Source organism: Tamandua tetradactyla, chromosome 1 (assembly GCF_023851605.1).
Source record: "Tamandua tetradactyla isolate mTamTet1 chromosome 1, mTamTet1.pri, whole genome shotgun sequence".
Classification (NCBI taxonomy): Eukaryota; Metazoa; Chordata; class Mammalia; order Pilosa; family Myrmecophagidae; genus Tamandua; species Tamandua tetradactyla.
Window position 1 is genome coordinate 125,434,370 of NC_135327.1, and position 18,941 is coordinate 125,453,310.

Consider the following 18,941-nt stretch of genomic DNA (forward strand, 5'->3'; position numbering starts at 1 on the left):
GTTCTTCTGTCTAGGAAGATTTATTTCATGATGTAGTTTCTAGAACATATTTCTTAGAATAACTAAGTTTTGAGTTGTTAAAAGAAACACAAATTCCAAACCATTAATAGATTTATAGAAGACTATTGACACATCCTTTGAGACCTGCTGTTTCCTCTATAAAAATGCCTCTGACCAAATCCAGAAATATTGGCTCTCTTTTCTTATGTTATATGGTATTCATACATGCTCAAAGCCAAACTACTAATATCATATAATGCATATTTACACATTTCATTTAACAAACTTTATTAGATTTCTTAAGTTCAAGTAACTTGTTTGCTTTACCAAGCTAAACAATAGATACAGAATAGACATTAATAATCCCCCCTCCAAATACCCCCCATTTTTCACTCCTAATAATAATATAACAATTGTTAATGTCTTGCTATGTCACTTCCCACGTTTCTTTATGCTTATAAATACACATACCCATATATGAACACTATATATGATTTTAAGTTTTTAATGGAATTGTACAATAAAAATCACTCAGAAACTTTTCTGGGCACTTAAAGATGTATAATGCCCTTTTCTGCCTGGCGGCAGGCATCAGCTAAGCCAAGATAGGTGCTGTATTAGTCAGGATTCTCTAGAGAAACAGAACCAACAGGAGAGACCTGTAAATATGAGATTTATAAAGGTGTTTCATGCAACTGTGGGAATGGAAGAGTCCAAAATCTGTAGGGCAGGCTGTGACACTGGCAGCTCGAATGAAGAGTCTGGATGAACTCCACAGGAGAGGCTCGCTGGCTGAAGAAGCAGTGAAAAGAGTCTCTCATCTTCCTTAAAAGTCTCCAACTGACTGGATTATCTTGTTGGTAGTAGACGCACCTTAGCTGATCACAGCTGTAAGCAGCCACAGATGCAATCAACTGACTTATGACTTAATACACCTTCTGGTTTATCAACCAGCCACAAAATATCTTTGCAGCAATTGTTAGGCCATGCTTGCCTGATCAGACATCTGGGCATCAACACCTGGCCAAGCTGACACCAGAACCTGACCATAATAGGTGCTTCTAAGTACATAAAGGAGCTGTGGAGGAAAAGCAGTCCCACGTGATGGACTTTGTTCTGAGGACCCACTGCTGGCACTACACCAGCTCTCTGTGCTCGACAGGACCCCCCCACCCCACCCGGCCAGATAGTGTGCAGACGGGGATTCAAGGCAAAGCAGGGTGACGGCATCTATAGGATTCAAGTGTGCCGGTGGCCGCAAATGCCCGGTTCCTAAGGGTGCAATCTATGGCAAGCCTGTCCATTGTGGTGCTAACCAGCTGAAGTTTGCTTGAAGCCTTCAGTCTGTTGCTGAGGAGTGAGTTGGACGTCACTGTAGGGAGCTCAGAGTCCTGAATTCTTACTGGGTTGTTGAAGATTCCACATACAAATTCTTGAGGTTATCCTCATTGATCTGTTCCATAAAGCCATCAGAAGAAATCTGACACCCACTGGGTCACCAAGCCAATCCACAAGCACAGGGAGAAGTGTGGGCTGACGTGAGCAGGAATCAAGAGCCATAGCCTTGGAAAGGGTCACAAGTTCCCCACGCTTACTGCTGGTTCTTGCAGGGTAGCTTGGAGAAGGTGCAATACTCTCCAGCTCCACTTTTACTGCTTATTAATAAAAGTAATGTTTGTAAAATTCACACTTAATAAACAATTTAGGACAGTTATGTCTACTAAAAGTATTCTTTGTTAAAACAGTAACTGCCTGCAGATTGTTTCATGAATATATATATATATATAATATATTGTGAAAGTTAAAGTGTAATGCTGTTTGAAGACTATAAAATGATGGTGTATCTTGTTTCTAATAGGATAAACAATTTTGTCTTTACTTTATCTTATTAGGAGTTATATGTCAGTGTTTTAAGATGTCAACCTGTGTGGTATAGGTGTAAAATAAATACTTTAAAATTGTTTTAAAATTCTTTAAAAGAGGAGCCCTGAAACCAGCTCTTTCTGTAGATTGTTTGGTGCATGAAAACCTACAGCTTTATTGGGGTGATAAAATGCTCTCCTGGTTTATTCTCAAGTTTTTTGGAGTTTGGTTAGATTTAGAGGGAAAATTAGGAAAAGTTTTTTAAATTGGAATTTTCTTGGAAATTTGTAGGGTGGGAGGAGGATATCCTGACCTTTCTTCATCACTTGGAATAAAGTAATTAAAATCTGAACTAGAGTCCACAATTTTAGACTGAATCTTCTGTTTCATTCATGTAACTGCTGCTTCTTAGAGAAAAAAAAGCCTGAAAAGAATACCACTTATTCTAGAAAAATTGAGAAAACAAGTTCTCTTCAAATGAAACAAAACTGGGTTGAAAACCTAGATAAAATGGCTTGGTCTCCACGGAACCATTAAATTCACATCAAAGGTGAAATTTTGTTCAATTCAATTCCTCTGTTGATGACATCTGAAGAATCCTGAGTTTGATTAGTCAGCAGTGGTATTTACATTGTTATATATTGGGACTGATGGAGAAAAACTGAGCATTAGAAAGTAAATGAGACAAGTGAATTATTAACTTTAAAGTCTGTAAACTAGTAATATGTGCTAGGTTGGGGAAGCCAGTGGCCATTAGATGAATTTGTGAGGGCAGAAAATTAAAAGCTACTTTAATCAAGATTTTACTATAATGGGAATTTGTGACCACTGTGAAGCTCTAGCCTTATTAGTGAGCCTATTACATAAAAGTACATCATGGATGGTGCAAAGGTAGCTCAGTGGCAGAGCTGGAGACCGGGTTTGATTCCCAGCGCCTGCCCATGCAAAAAAAAAAAAAAAAAAAAGGTACATCATTGCTTAGTCTAATCTAACCTTACACATCATCTTAGATCAACCCACATTATCGACTCCCATAAGCCTACTCAGCAAAATATTCTTGGTGTCACCGTAGGTTCATGGTTTCCAACCAAGCTTGAAGTATTTACTCATCCCCCTAGTCAGACTAGAATAAATGTCTATGAAACTTAAGACAAATAGAACTTCTGTTATCTTTTGGGAACTTCTAGTTCTAATGTGCTTTAAAGCAAACCAAACACTATAACCTGCAAAAAGATGTCAACAGTTGATGGCAGAAACTGCCAAGATAACTTGATAAAAAATAAAATGCACAGTATTTAGTCTTTTAAAAAATGTATGAGTAGTCCTTCAAGTCCATCAAGAAAATAGATGGCAACAAATTTTGTAATAGCTGTATAATACAGAAAAGCATTACCTTAATATATTCAACTATTCCCCTACTGAACAACATTTGGGTAGCTTCCAGTTTCTTTTCCCATATGAACAATGTTTCAGCAAACATCCTTGCATACCTATCTCTATATACTGATGACTTCATTTTTGTCAGATGGATTCCCCAGTGAAACACTGCCTGGCAAACTGTATGCATGTTTTACATTTTGATAAATGTAAAATCACTTGCCTTTTTTCCCCAACAGCAATGGAAAAAGAATGTCCCTTCTCCATATGTCTTCCAGTACTGGTTCTCATCAAAGTTTTAATATTTTTGCTAAACTGATGCTTGATAAAATGTTACTGGACTTCTTTTCATATGCTTTCTGGCCATCTCAATTTCCTCTTCTGTTTCAAATTCTGAGTTTTATAGCTTGTACCAATTTGAGTTTTATAGCTCGTATCAAATTGGGTTGTATAGGATTTCTTTGTACATGATCAATATAAACTTTTGCAAGCTGTCACCTAGGTCATACGTATTTTTTGCCTTTAACTATGGAGTATTTTTCCATTCAGAAATTTACATTTTTATTTAATAAATTACTCTCTTTTGTGACTTTGGCTTTCTTGTCTTGCTTAAAGAAAAAATCCCTGACTCTGAGCTTATAGAAAAAGTATTTTACATTTTTCTCCTACTATTTTGACTGTCTAATTATTTTACCTTTACCCTTACTATATGAATTTTTTTAATATGGTATGACACAGAGTTCTAACTTAAGTTGTTCAAGGAGAATGGATAATTATGCCAGGAATATTTAATAAGTCAATCATTCTTTCTCTAGTAATGTTCAATGGCACCTTATCCTCTATTTTAAAAAGTTCCTAAATATACCTGAATCTGGCTTCTCTTCTACTCACCTATTTCAGTGTCATCTGTTTCAATTAGAGTACATTTATTACCTTTTAGGAAATGTCCTTTCCTACTATTCTTTCTTTTTTTGAAAAAAAAACTGAGGCAAGTTATGAACATTTCCTTACTCACTCAGTCCACATATAGTTATTGTGTACTTACTATGTGCTAGGGATTATTTTCATGCTGAGAATACAGGCATGAACTAACATAAAATGTTTCTTCCTTCATGGAGTTTATATTCTAGCGTGGGTGAATCAGACAGAAGCATAAATATTACCACTGCCACCACCACTAACGAAATGAACAAAATAATTTTAGCAAGTAGTAACTGCTCAAAGTAATATAAGGAGATATGAAAAGGAAAAAAGTGTATCATCAGTGTGAAAGCGACACTTTAGGTTGGGTGATGAGGGAAGAACAATTTAAAAGAAAACAGTCAAGCAATCAGATCAAGTTTCCATTGGAAATCTGGTTAGAATTCCACCAAAATATATATTTATCTAAGAGGGATCATGCAAAATCCTTGCACACAGGAATACAACATGTTTATTTGCAAAGGGTTCATCTGTCAGTAAAATCAGTCTCTTTTTCATATTGACCAGAATTGTTTTTAATAATTTAAAACTTGATAGGCTTAATTTTGCTTAATACTGGTTGGACATTTTTGCCAATGTTGCCTGGCTTTTAATTGTAAGCTTTTAGAGTGGAAAATAAACATGATTCATATTGCTTTTGTTATGGTATAGTATTGTATATAAAAATTCATCATTTGATAAGAAAAAAAGAAATGAACACTCAGTTTCCTATCTTGAAACACAGAGTTTACTCGAGTGGAATATACTGTAATTTGAGTTATTCATTCATTCACTGCATTACTATTCTTTGAGCCACCAGTGTGTACCAGGTACTTGGTGCTGAAAATATAGGAAGCAAACAGGGAGCTCACATTTCAGTGTGCGAGGCTGGCTGGTATGTGCCCGGATGCCATGGTGGCTGAACCAGGCAGAGCCCAGGGGAGAGCTGTGGAAGGTAAGACAGAGACGGGGCCGAAGACCCAGCCACAGAGTGATTTTGCAGCTTTTAAGATATGATCCAGTCTTCTCTTTTTTAAGAATGTCTATGGCTTCTGTTGGGAGGAGAGCCTACAGGAGGCAAGTTAGAAGTAAGGAGACCAGAGAAGGTTATTCCAGCAGTTAAGAGAGAGATGATAAGACTTGCTTAATGCTAACAGAGAGAAGGCAGGTTAGAAGGCACTAGTCTGACATTATTTTGAAAGTGGAGCCAATAAGATTTATTGAAGAACTGGATGTGGGGTTTGACTTCTAGGAGTCAAAGATGACTAATAAAGTGCTTATCTCCAATTTTCAGGTTTCAAAGAGGTGGAGTTTCATGCACAAATATTGCCCTGGGAATACATCAATTCTTCTGTGTTGATTCAGAGGCACTTAAAGTTTTCATGGCCTTTCAGAGTCATCATTTCAAACAGGGGTTATTTTCAAAATATTTACTAACCCAGAAGGCTTGGGTATCGGACCAAATTGAACAGAAACTAGCTATTAAGCCATAATGATGTTACGTGCTGGCTGAAAATCAGCCAGATCACAAATACCCATATTCTAAAGCTGTAGGCAAGAGATCTTACCACCAATTATGTGTTTAATTTGTCTCAAAAGATCCCTAATTTCTGAGATTATTCTCTACTAGAGTGCACTACATAAGAGGTAACATAATTCAGCCAGTTGGTATAGAATGAATTCAAAAGCATATTCTAGATTTGAGGATTAATTGACAAGGAAATGGGAAATGAGAATAACAATTTTCTTTATAAAGTTTTTTAAAAAAACAGTGTTATTATGTAAAGTCTGGTGTTAAAAAAACAAGCGATATTTTTTGTTAAAATTAATTACATCAAATGTCCTTATAAAGCAAATTTAAAAAAACAGTGTTATTATGTAAAGTCTGGTGTTAAAAAAACAAGCGATATTTTTTGTTAAAATTAATTACATCAAATGTCCTTATAAAGCAAATTTGATTTCTTTAACTTTGTATTCCCCATAAAGCAATTTTAATAATTTGCTATGATTTCAGGAAGAACAAGAATTCCATTTAAGATAAAATTAATATAATCTTGCATTTACAAGTAAATGATTATTCTTAGTAATTAATGACTGCACATAAACATTAGTTCTAAGAATTGCCTCTATTTAAAGTTTGACAGGATATGCTAATGGAAAAATTTTTTTTTCAGAAATACAATGTGTCAGTTTTAGCTGTGCATAAAAGAGCCAAAATTGATAGTGAAACATAATATATGAAAGTATAAAAACTAAGAAAAACTGAAGTCTCATTCTCTCATTTACTTTCCATCATTATTGACATAAACTCTTGGAAATTCTTTTAGCAAATACTGCTGGGCCCCCGTCTGTGTGCAGGCATTGTACTTGGCAATGGGCACACAAAAACGAATAAATTCTGGTTACAGTTAACTGGCACAGAAATGTAAACAGAGAATTACAAAAACAAGGTGGAAAGGGATACAACAAGGATGTGGACATAATCCTTAGGAGCCCAGAGGCCAAGTCATTAACAGCATCTGTTTCTTTTCTTAATGAAATCAGATAAATTTAAGCATCTACAGCTGGCTTCTGGAACACAAAGGGCCTGAACTCTTGTATCCAATGCCTCAGATTTTAACTGCTGCAATACAAGATTTCAGATGGGGAAATTTCTAAGATTTTCTGCAATGAACATGTACTACACTAATAATTAGACCAAAAAATCATATTAAAAAATGACTTTCATCATGAATAAAAGTAGTGCTCCAGTAGAATGCAAGCAGCATAATTAGTCATAGGAATTTTGAAAGCAAAAAGGTGTTACCCAATTGCCCCCAATTGGTAACGGGTATATTTAATAAAATAGATACCAAACGGCTTATGAGTAATTTTATCAGATTATCCCTATTTGGATACGAATGTTTGACATTGCTCTCCTTCAGTGAAGTTTACTCTATCACTTAGGATTTTAATGTCAGCTTTCTCTTTCCAATTATGGTTAAACTAGAAGTTTAGAATGTCGTTATTGAAAGCACTGGCTTAAGCCATAGCATAGCTGAGGAGTGCAATTAATTTAAATCTGCAGGCTGATTTTCACCTTCTCCTCTTATTGCCAGGACACTGCTGAGGATGATCACAAAACAGCAGGGGACCAGGGAAGAGAGCTTGCGGAGGAGACATCACTTCCTTAGGCCGCGAGGTGGGGGAAAGAGGCTGGAATGGTTTTTCTCTCACGCTGTCATGTGCCATTCATTGAAATTCCACAGGAAAACAAATGGAGAACAATTCTACGTGTTTAAAGTTTCCCAGCCAAAAAAGCTAAATATGAAATGACTTGAGGCACTATAAAAGCAAACTTTAAACTACATGAAGATAAAACAAAGTGGAATTTATTCATTAATGTATGGGTATGTGCTGTATATTTTAGGTGATTAAGTTTAATTTTTAAATTAAACTTCCCACCCTTCTCACTGATAATTTTTGTATTTTATGAGATACTGCCAGGATTTTAATTTCAGCAACAGGAGAATATATGAGAACAAAAACCCCAAGCACACTCAAAGGACTTGAAAGGTAAACAAAGATTTGTAAGCTAATGTTTTTCTAGATACTTTTTTTGGTGGGGGGGAGGGGAGGAAAGGTTGGTAATAAATAGATCATAAAATGACTCAAACTTATCTTTGGCAAATGTATATAATATCAACATACAATGCAAATAATATGATGGAATAAGTATTAGTTTACAGGTCAATACAAAAATGAGTATGTACTGAACGACATCAAATGCATATAGCCTTTTAAATTAACTCCACAAACCATCTATTCAACTATGCACAATTTAAATTCTCTAGGATTATTTTACTTTTTTTTGTTTGTCTGTTTGTGTCTTTTTCTTTTTACTATTATTATTATTTTTATTTTTTTCTGTATATTAACATTCTGTATCTTTTTCTGTTGTTTTGCTAGTTCTTTTCCTAAATCGATGCAAATGTACTAAGAAATGATGATCATGCATCTATGTGATGATGTTAAGAATTACTGATTGCATATGTAGAATGGAATGATTTCTATTTTACATTTTAACTAGCGCATTTATACTTATTGAGCTTGTTAAGAAGGTAGCAAAGATTAAAGAGCAGTGGCCGAGACGCAGGACACTTTCATCTGGGGGATGTACTGAGCCCTGTGCCTTTCTCAGGGTTGCTTCAGTGGAGAAAAAAGGGTCAAGTCCCTTATAAGTGAACAGTTAGCATATTCATGAATCACTCTGGTTACACTGCAACTAACCAACCTATATTTGTTTATTTTAAGAGAAAATTTCCTCAAATTTTTTTTGGATAGGAGGTAGCCATATTCATTCATTCTACAAACATTTATTGCATGCCTACTATTTGTCAGCATAGAAAACACATGGCTCTACAAGATCATAAGTGGCCTACAGTAAATCATGTAAACCAATACCACAGGGCCCTCATGAGAAGAAACTGTATTAGTAAGTATTCACAAATATGGTTATGCAAACTTTTCTTTCTTATATTTAAGGGAAACCAAGCCAGCAGTGAACATTTCAGTTGATATTCTATTCAAGATACAAAAAGCTGGAACCAAAGTAAAGCAGAATTAATATACAGGAGAAGAATGCTTACCCCAAATATAGAAAGGCAGGCTTGTTCCAAAATAATGAAATCTGGGGACTTAAGATACCTTAACGCTAACAGAGCACAGAAATCCAAGAAGACATTTTAGAAATAGTATGTGTTTGCACAACCACAACCCACAGCTTTAAGACACTTGATATCCCCCAAATATATGAAGGCTGAGATGTGACATGTCCCTAGCACTATCAGCAGGAGGCTTTGAGCTGACATATCATTGTGATCAGAATTGCACTGCCCCAACCCTGTCACCCAGAGGAGCTATCATATCATAAAATGCCCAGCAGTCATCCTTCAGTCCTGAAAATGGGAGACTGCAGCATCCCGACCTGCCCTGACTGCAGCAATTCATTCTTCAATTACCAATAGTGTGCTCTGTAAAATGAGGAATCTCTGAGCATCTTCTGGAAACAAATGTTTTCCTATATTCATGAGACCTTCTTACTTGCTAAAGCATCTGGTTTTTCTAACAGTACATGTGGATTTGTGAAGTCTTCACTCTATCCACACACTTAGCCTAAAAATGATAAGTTATTTCTCTTTCCATATTCCATTTACTTTAGGGAGGGTATATACTTACCCTATCCAAAACTACTCTTTTTAGGGAATAAAAACTATACAGACATGAATAAAAACTATAGACACATCAGTGCTCTTCTAACTCCTCATATGTAACTGTGATGCTAACACACTAGTGGATAACTGGGATGGGCATTTGGAGGGAATTTCAATTGCCCTTCTTAATAGTGGAGAGATTATTAGTAGGGTTTACAAAGCTGGCTCTAGAGGCACAACCATTTGTTTACATATGCACTTCTGTCCTCTGCTAACGATCTCCATTGCAGACATTATCGTCTTTACCTACAAAGGCATGCTCTGACAGCACTGGTCAAGGACAGGTTTAAGTGAAGAGAATTCATCAGATCTTACAACTGAGATAATTATGAGCAGTTAGTTTATCATCCTATGGGTCTGACTTGGATATCTGGGGGATAAAATATTACTTGCATCTTTCATAATAAATATAAGTTATTTTTCATCCACATATTACCATAAGAATTACTTTACAGTCATGTATTTGTCCTCAAAAAGCCCTATGATAAGAGTCTTAAGGTTTTTTGTTAAGCAATAGCAAAAAAAAATGAATTTGATTTGCTTATTTTGGCCATGGGTAGCTGGCAAGTGTAGAAGTCAAAAGATGCGTAGAATTGTAGATTAGATTACCGTTCAGGAGGTAGTCTCTCCCCTTTCCTTCTCATCTCCAAGAGAGGGGATTATTCCTCGACTCCACTGCTATTCTGTGTGAAAATGGAATGTTAGTGGTATTGACACATGGAGAGGCTTGGAATGTGCCTGTGGGATTGAGGCCACTCCCTTGTGCTCCTGCTTTGCTTTGGTAGCTACCATTCCAAGGGGAATGAGAGATATGCGGGACAGACCTGAATCCAACCTGCCACCTGGAGTCAAGTCCAGCAGAGCCAAACCAGATGAGCTGAAACCTCACTGACCTGCAAGGTGTGAGCAATTAACAGATGCTTGTTGTTCGATGACAATGACTTTGGGGTGGGTTTATCTGAGCTTTACTGTGGCGGAGTTGACTGTTATATCAGGTTCTGGTCCAGTGCTACCATGTACCATGAGGTAGAGCTTTTCTTACTGGGCTCCTGATTCATCCACAAAACGAAGATAATGCCACTTGCCCTACCTGCATTAGGACCTGCTGTAAGGACCCAATGGGGAAATGTATGCGAAAGTATTTGGAGATACAGTAAAGAGCTATACAACGCAAAGTAGCAGGACCAGCCAACTAGCACTTAAAATTTACACCAGTATTTTGTTTTTAAGAATTTTGAAATGCTGAAATTAAAAAGAATTCTCAGATTACTGAACCCCATGCTGTTCTCTGTGCTTCCTATGTTCCTTCTTTCATCTCACCCTAGTGAGCCACGCAGTTGGCCGTAGCTCTCTCACATTGGCATGGGATCACAGCTCAGGACGGCCAGTTATGCAAGCACATGCGGCAAGACCTTGGTCTTGGGAAGTCCCACTTCTCCCCTAGAGGTGCGGTAGTCAAGACCAAACTTGGATATAGGGATCACGATTTCTTGTTTTAGATCCAAATTTGCAATCCCCTCAATTCCCCTTTCTATGACCCTGATATCTAAAATGTCTTTGGAAAGGGGCCTAAAAATTCCAGGTCAGGAGATATGGACGACTTTTGACAATACTTAGATTTTTAGTTACACATTTTCTGGAATTTACCTGTGAGCAAGATAAACATAAAACATCAAGCTACAAATTCTTAAAAACCAGCAAAAATAGCCCCGCTGGTTTATGGTAATGTCATTGATATAAAAAAGCTCAATCACCTGTTCTATTTTAGTGGAGATGACAATTCTTCCAGGACCATAAACATAATTCATGTCTTAATTTGTTTTATTTTTAAATCTTAGGCTAAAATTTTAATTTCTTTCTTATTTATGATTTTGACCAAATCACACATACTGGATAATGTATAAGGATTTAATCTTTGGTGTATTGGGGGGCGGGCGCAGGTGTGTGTGTGGGAGTCACTAAGAGACAAAGAAGTTTTTATTTGGTGATTGGCATTCTTTATCAGCTTCTGTGAAATAGGGTGTGGAAAACTCCCAAACTGAATTTTACAAAGCTGAGAGAGTAGTAATAGTCTGGAGTCGTGACACTAGTTCATTCAGGATTTTCTTTTTTTTTGATAAGGTTACAATCAGAAGAACTTCACTGCCCCTTGAAACTACTCTTACAATTCTTTCACATTTACTAAACAGTCTGGAAGTCTCCATCATTACTTATGCCCCCTAAAGAAAATAAATGAGAAGCTCTTCAAACAAACACAGAGGAATTCCATGCAGATACTCCCTGCTTTGCGCTGACGCGGATTTCCACAATTCAGCAGACAACACCCTCATCTGCTTACTGCAGAGGAGCTGCATAATTATTTTATATTTTTGAGTCATTATTAACAATTTTGGCTATTTCTTATTTATTTTTATTTTCTACCATTGGCCATATCTATGATTTATTTCATATTAAATCCCTGGTCAGCTATAGACCTATGTGGGAAAATATGCACCGTGTCTGTACCGCTATCAGATGTGAGAGTAATTTCCTGCTGAGCCAGATTTGCCTTCATCGACCCTTCTCAACCCAGGGTTCCAAAAACAAACTATAATCAAGAGAAGTTTGCACTTGAGAGGACAGTTCTTTCTACCTCTGAAATAGGTCGTGACTTTTTGTAGCCAGTCGTTTCTTGCAAGCGCACAAAACATCAATTTCTTCCCCTGCTCAAAACCTTCCGATGATTCCCGCCACACTTACAGCTACAAACCACACTCCTCACATTGGCCTTCCAGGACCCGCCACTCAAAACAGCCTCCAGTGCTCTCCTTGGGCTCGCCCCACTCCAGTCACGTGGCATCCTGTAATTCGTCTGTTATCAGTCCCCCTCTAGCATGTAAGCTCCACAGGGAAAAGGGCCGGCGTCTGCTTTGCTCACATCTGTATGTCCAGCACCTAGGAACTGCTGGCACCCCGCAGGCAACTCGATGAGAATCCCAGCTCATGGGACATATCTGAAGCACGGTTACTGCTGACTGAATATGACTCTCCACACTACCAATCTCTTCCCATCCCAGCCACCAGCGGCCGCCCAGTATGACCGCCCCCACTGGGAAGTCCAAACGCAAGGCAAAGACGGACTAGCCTTCCGGTCATGTTGACGTTTTTTTTAATTCCTTCTAGCCACAAAAAAATCCCTCTGAGCCTCAGTTTCCCTCTCTGTGAAATGGTATAAAGATTAGGATAACAAAATTGTAATAAGTCAAAGCTATCCTAAATAGCCAATGAAATACATATATTTTTTTTGTAAATAATAAAATGTAAGGCATTATCACCATGGCATTCTATTTCTGGAATTTACTTCTTCCCTCTGGCTCTACTTAGTTTTGGGGTCCCAGTCAGGCCTGTGAATAGACAGGAGTTGAGGAGAAGTGATTTCTTACCTCCTTTCAAAGCCTTAATACAGCTAAGTCCTATTTAAATGTTTCCTTTGAGATCAATGCACCCGCAGGCTTAGTTTGGGGCACGTAAATATACTTAAAATATGATATTCCTCATTTTTCTCCAATAGTGAGTCATTCTTTATCTTAGTTCATTTATTGTAAGAAATTCCATCTTTATCAAATTTTAGTCAAAATAGCATTGGATAACTTTCCCTTGGGAACAGTAAAATTACTTCAGAAATGCTCTATTCTCTTGTTTGATTTTGTAATACAGAATTATTTTATTTTAGATTTCACTACTTTCAATTGCTTCTGGTCTAGTGATAATTTTTTTCCTCTCTGAATTTCATAATGTCTTCCTTTTTTAACTCCTGAATAAAATCTGTCATTAAATAGCTGTTTAATATCTCTTTTGTTGCTGTAAGCATTTAAGAGATGAACAAAACTATCATACAGGGAGTTTAACACGTTGTTTTGGAGTCATTTTATACAAAGGGATATTTGTGATTCTGTGTACATAATTTTACCAAATACAGATGTCAGATTTCCACTTCTCTGATATTTTCTTTATAGACTAATCATCAATAAAACGCTCTTTAGAAGGTCAGTGATAAACTACTATGTGCGTCCAGCTGCAGTATCTTCTGATAGGTATGCTGGAAGACTGAGCTGAAGCCCAGGATTCCTGGGTTCTAGTTCCACTTCTGACCCTACGTTGGGGAAGTCCTTTAACATTTCTAGACTTTAAGTTCCTAAATTTATAAAGAAGAGAATAGGATTAGATATTTCCTGGGGCCTCTTCCAGTTCAAACATTCATTTGGCTCCAGCAGTTATGACACAACCAAAACTCTATCCATGCTCCTAACTCAAGCAGCCTTGGGGTTCTCCTTGGCTGCAGGAAATTACAGGTATTGGAAGACTTCTCTTTCTAGTCTCCCTGACTCTGCCAGCCTGGAGAACCTCAAATGTGTACTTGCATTCTGCAAGTTTGCAACTCTAGAATTGTGGTCTAGAGTTTACCACAATTCTAACAACCGCCACTCCTCACCTCCCAAATATGTACCAAGATGATTTATTTATTTTTAATGTTAATGCTAAGCATTTCCTACAACAAAAAAATCCAAACATCCCTTCACCAAAGACATATCAACCAAGCTGCCTCTGTCAAAGTAACAGGACAATGGGTAAATAAGCAGGAGAAAGTGATCTTGGGATTCACATGGGGATGCCTAACATTATTCCAGAAGGAAGTTATGGCAGAGAGCATTAGACAAGGGCATCCTGCTAAGCAAATATGAAACAAATGAGAGGGGAAAAAGTCCTAATTTTGCACTGGACTCATTTTCTTTTTTTAGAGAATGGGGTTTGGTGACAGAATTGCTGAAGTACTAAGAATACTACAGTGTAAACTCGCACCCCCAAGGCTGGCCTTGCAGCAAGCATCCTGAGAACATATTAGAAGAGAGAGGAAGAGAGAAAGAAAGAACCTACTTTTAAGAGACCATAAACAACAGAACTCTTAGGGTGAAATGAAGGGAGAAGGAAGGTTATCTGGTTCAAAGCAGATCCACTTCTTTTAAAAGAATTTGAAGTAGAAGTGAATGATAGAAAAACAGCAACTTACAAGGCTAGCCTCCTTATTATGTGTAACAGACACAAACATGTATCTGCATAAATATGTATATATGCAACTGTGGTCTGTCACAGCTGCCTGGTTGCTATGGGAATAAGTAGAGGTTAAGGAATTTTGAGTTAGTATAAATGTAAGAGCAGAAGAGGATATATACAGCCTAAAACACAAGAGAAAAAAACTCAATTTTTAAATAATTGCTTTTTAAGTATTTAAAAAATTGTTTTTAAAATGTTCCTCTAGGTTTGCTATGCTTTCCAAGGGAAAACCATGTGCTAAGCTAAAACATAGGAGTTAGGAAAAGTATGGTTATTTTGTTCATGGAATACATCATCAACTCTTCTCTAGACTCTTTCAAATTCTTCTCATAGACTCCTAACTGGTCTCCCTTCCCCTGCCCTGGCTCCCAATTCTCAGCACAACAGCCAGGGTAGTCTTACCAAAATGTAACCCAGACCATGCCCTAAAATCTTCCAAAACTTCCTATCCTGCTCAGAGAAATGCTGAAGGACTCACAGTGGCTGTCAAGGCCCAATGTAACCTGCCCCAGCCCCTGTTGTTTCTAACCTCATTTTCGCCCCATCTCTCCTTGCCACCTCAGGGCCTTTGAACTGTCTATTCTCTCTGTCTAGAAAGATCTTTCTCGGATATACTAATGGCTCACTCCTTTCGTCTCCCTCGGTCAGATGTGACTTTTTCAGTGAGGCCTTTCCTGATCACCCATTTAAAACTGCAAATTGTAACCTTTCCTGGCACTTCCCTAATCAGTTTCTTGTCCTGGTTTTCTCCATAGTACTCACACCAATGAAAATACTATATATTTTAATTATATTTCTCTCCAGGGATCTTATGTGTTTTTCACTGCAATATCCCCAGTCCTTAGATACAAGAGGTGCTCAATAAATAGTACTGACGAAATAAATGAATTTAACCTATTTTTCAAAAAAAATTACCTATAAAATAAAGCTAATTAAAAAAAAAGACCTACTAGGTGATAAGATTAGGGTATGTTGGAGCCAAGGATTTAGCTTTATAGCCTTACTCATGACCTTGATCAGAACCATTATCATTTTGAGAAAATACAAATTGGTTTTTCTTGCATGGAAACATATAAATGTATTTGTATACATAGCTTTAACGGGAGCTGTTCTTTACAAGAAATGTATAACAGCACTATTCTCTTGAGGCAAAATTTATTCAGTTAAGCAAGTCAAGTCATATGGAAAATGAAGATTATTTTCAGAATTGCTTAATGAATAATTTTGAAAATTTCAAAGTCCCAGAGAAGCAAAACTTTTCACTGACAAAGGGATACAGCTCTAATATATAAAGAACTCCCAGAAAGATAAATCATGCACAACGCAACCATAAATAGGGCAAAAGACATAAAGAGTTGACAGGAAAGGAAATGCAGTAGTCCTGACCACGAAAACATGCTCAACCTCATTCATAAAAAGGAACATGCAAATTAAAGGCTCATTGCAATTCTTTTTGTCACCTAACAGCTTTGCAAAACACAAAAGGTTGGCAGCATACTGAAGAAAGAGCTGTGGAGAAGAGGCACTCTCATAAGTTTTGTTGGGTAACAGAGCCAGTTGGTACACACCCCTTTGGAAAGACTTTGACAGAAGTATTCAAAATCATAACTGTACATACTTGTACTATTATAACTGCAACCTTACTTTTGGTAATTTATCCTTCAGATATACTTGCATAAATGTAATGTATATACACATCAGATATACAAGGTTATTCATTGCATTAATATTTATAATAGTAAAAGGCAGCAATAGCCTAAATATCCATAATAAGGGAATAAATTAAGTCCATACAGTAGAATACAATGCAGCTGTAAAAGAGAAGAGGGAAGCCACATTGTCCTTCTCTATGAAGGGACATGAATAGACCTTCAAGATGTATTCATGAAAAAAGCAAGATGCAGAATTGTGTTTAATATGGGGAAAATTAAAATGCACATTTGTAACTTCTTACATTCCCATTAGGAATATAAGCTTAATAAACTAATAGATTAGGGGATTGTGGAGGAGGCATGGTGCTCAGGAAGTGGGAAGACAGGGGACAGGGTTGGGTAGAAGGCTTCGCACCATGATCCTTTCTTCCAACTGTTTGATTTTTTTCTTTGAAAGGTATTATCTTTTTAAAAATTAAAATACGTCCTCCTATTACACACTGTTGTCCTCCCCTCAGATTTCTTCAGGCATTATTTGGAGTAGAATAAGGAGGTGGAGAGTGAGGGGAAGGGGGGCTGGGAAAGGTGGCCCCTATCACTGATGCATTTGTGCTTCTGTTCTGGGAATGTGTATGCTCTGCCTTTGGAATGTAGGGCCTTACACAGGTCAGAGACCGGGACTCTCCTGGATGGGCTGGTTAAGTGCTGCAGAAAAGTACTCAGAAATTTGCTTTCTTTGCCTGGGCTACACTGTCTTGATTCCCCTTGTCTCCTCCCAAGCTAACTCCAGAAACACTTATTCTTCTCTCCTTACCCACAAGCCACAAGCCACATCTGGAATGCCTTTTTTTGTTCATCAGCACTCACACTTTATACCACTGACATATGTTCTGGTGCCCTGTCACCTTCTGTGTAATGTTTTTAAACAAAAGGAACTTAAACATACATAACTTTATTTACATATGTCTGTTGTAGACATTCAAAGTAATTTAAGTCACCAAACATTTAATAACCATCAGATAAGTACTAGGGACAATCCCTGCCCTCCTGAAGCTCACAGTACATCAGTTTAATTTTCATTGTGTAGTGGCACATTCCAGAACACATTTAACAAATGCTTCTGCATGCGGCTGCTGAAGATAAACTGTATTTACATTAAAATAAATTACTTCATATTTTCTAGTACAGAAACACAGCAGGCCAAAGGACTTTGTTAATTGCTCCTTTCTGCATCTAACTTAATTCAAGATCTTTTCAAATTCTCGTCTGTTTTTCCCCTGTAGGACTTAATATTTTAAATCCTAACACTGGGAAGCTAACCTTGAATAGCCCACATTTGGAACATTTAAAAAGAGCTGTGTGCTTCACTTAGATTCCATGAAGAACAAGTGGATCAGTCGGAGGATGCCTCCTGTGTGGTTTAAAAAACCAAAAACCTTCGTAAATTGTTAAATGTCCAGTCTTTTAGAACACAGAAGTCATTTAGAATTTTCCAGTCAAAATACAAAGAGTCTTTGGAGCAGCAGAGGAGGATAAAAGAATTCTCAGCACACTGTACACTCTCAGAAATAAAACATTAAGAATAAAAATAGATTCCCAACTCAGTCATTCTTTGGGATTGATAATTTACTCCTGATAGTCCTCCAAAAGAGAGAAAGAGAAGAAAAAGGATATAGTTGGTTTCCCTAATAGAAATTATTCATAGCCCTTTTCCCTTATAGAATACTGTATTATTAGATCTTCCATAAAGTCCCTTTCAGCAATTTTATGGTGGGTCTGCGTTTTATAATCCATGTTTTGTAACTAAGAAAAGAAGGGAAAAAAATTACAAGCAAGAGAATCCTTTTACAATAACTCATTGCACCAATTTTATTAAATTTCCAATTTCAAACTTTTCAACCCTTCTTAAAATTAAACAGACCATGCTGGAGACGCTTATGTTAAGTATAATTAAGTCTAAAAGTTCCTTGACTGCCACCTACTGGTCAGAAATCTGTATTTTTTTAAAACTGCATTTTATCTCTGATTTTTCCATTTAGGAGTTTAAATATTTTACATTAAAAAATATGGAATGCTGTAGGATAAAAAATTCAGAATATTTTATATTATTCTCAGTATAATTGACCATATATTACTAGTTTTATAAAAATAAATGAAAAAGTGTGGTTTCCTTTTTCACAATAATTTCCCCAATATTATTACAAGTCACACAAATGGTTTGTAGCACCCCAATTTAAATTTGGTGTTTAAGGGAGAGTATGCCAGTCTAAATAATGATGAAATGAATGGCTACTTCAAGGTTAGCTGGTCAAATTAAATAAGGCACATATGGTGAAATTCTCCCATGGGGCATGTCATTAACATCTTTACAGGTAAATAAACTGGGAAAACAAAATGGCAACTTCACTGACAGGTAGAATATGCAATGGCAAAAGTAACCAGAATTTCTTCAAAGTAATATATAGCTTGAGGGCAGTCATTTATATATTCACCCTTGGATACAGGAAGCACTTAAGCATTTGCAATTAATTAAACATACCTGGTTTAAAATGTGGTAAAGAATGAACTCCAGGCCATGTGTCCTCATTTGGTGTTCCAAGGACCTAGTGGAGAGCAGGAAATTGTGGAAACAGACTTGTTATTTCCAAAGCACTCAAAATTCTCTAGTGTAGAAAACACTACACTGCATATTATGAAACTCTGGATTTTTTCCCATATCATGTGCCAGGGATTTTATTTCACTAGA

At 36.9% G+C, this 18,941-nt stretch overlaps 1 protein-coding gene and 1 pseudogene across 5 annotated transcripts in view; one reads left to right on the forward strand and one right to left on the reverse strand.

Moving 5' to 3' along the window:
- The window catches only part of CDK14 (cyclin dependent kinase 14), a 653,719-nt gene that overhangs the window by 117,294 nt on the left and 517,484 nt on the right, over positions 1–18,941 (reverse strand). For all 5 annotated transcript variants that reach the window (XM_077119488.1, XM_077120922.1, XM_077121765.1 and 2 more), the window contains one exon: positions 18,735–18,798. In XM_077119488.1, the coding sequence (XP_076975603.1) occupies positions 18,735–18,798 (64 nt within the window). The remainder of the gene's footprint in view (positions 1–18,734; positions 18,799–18,941) is intronic.
- Positions 753–7,373, forward strand: LOC143679118 (large ribosomal subunit protein eL15 pseudogene; annotated as a pseudogene).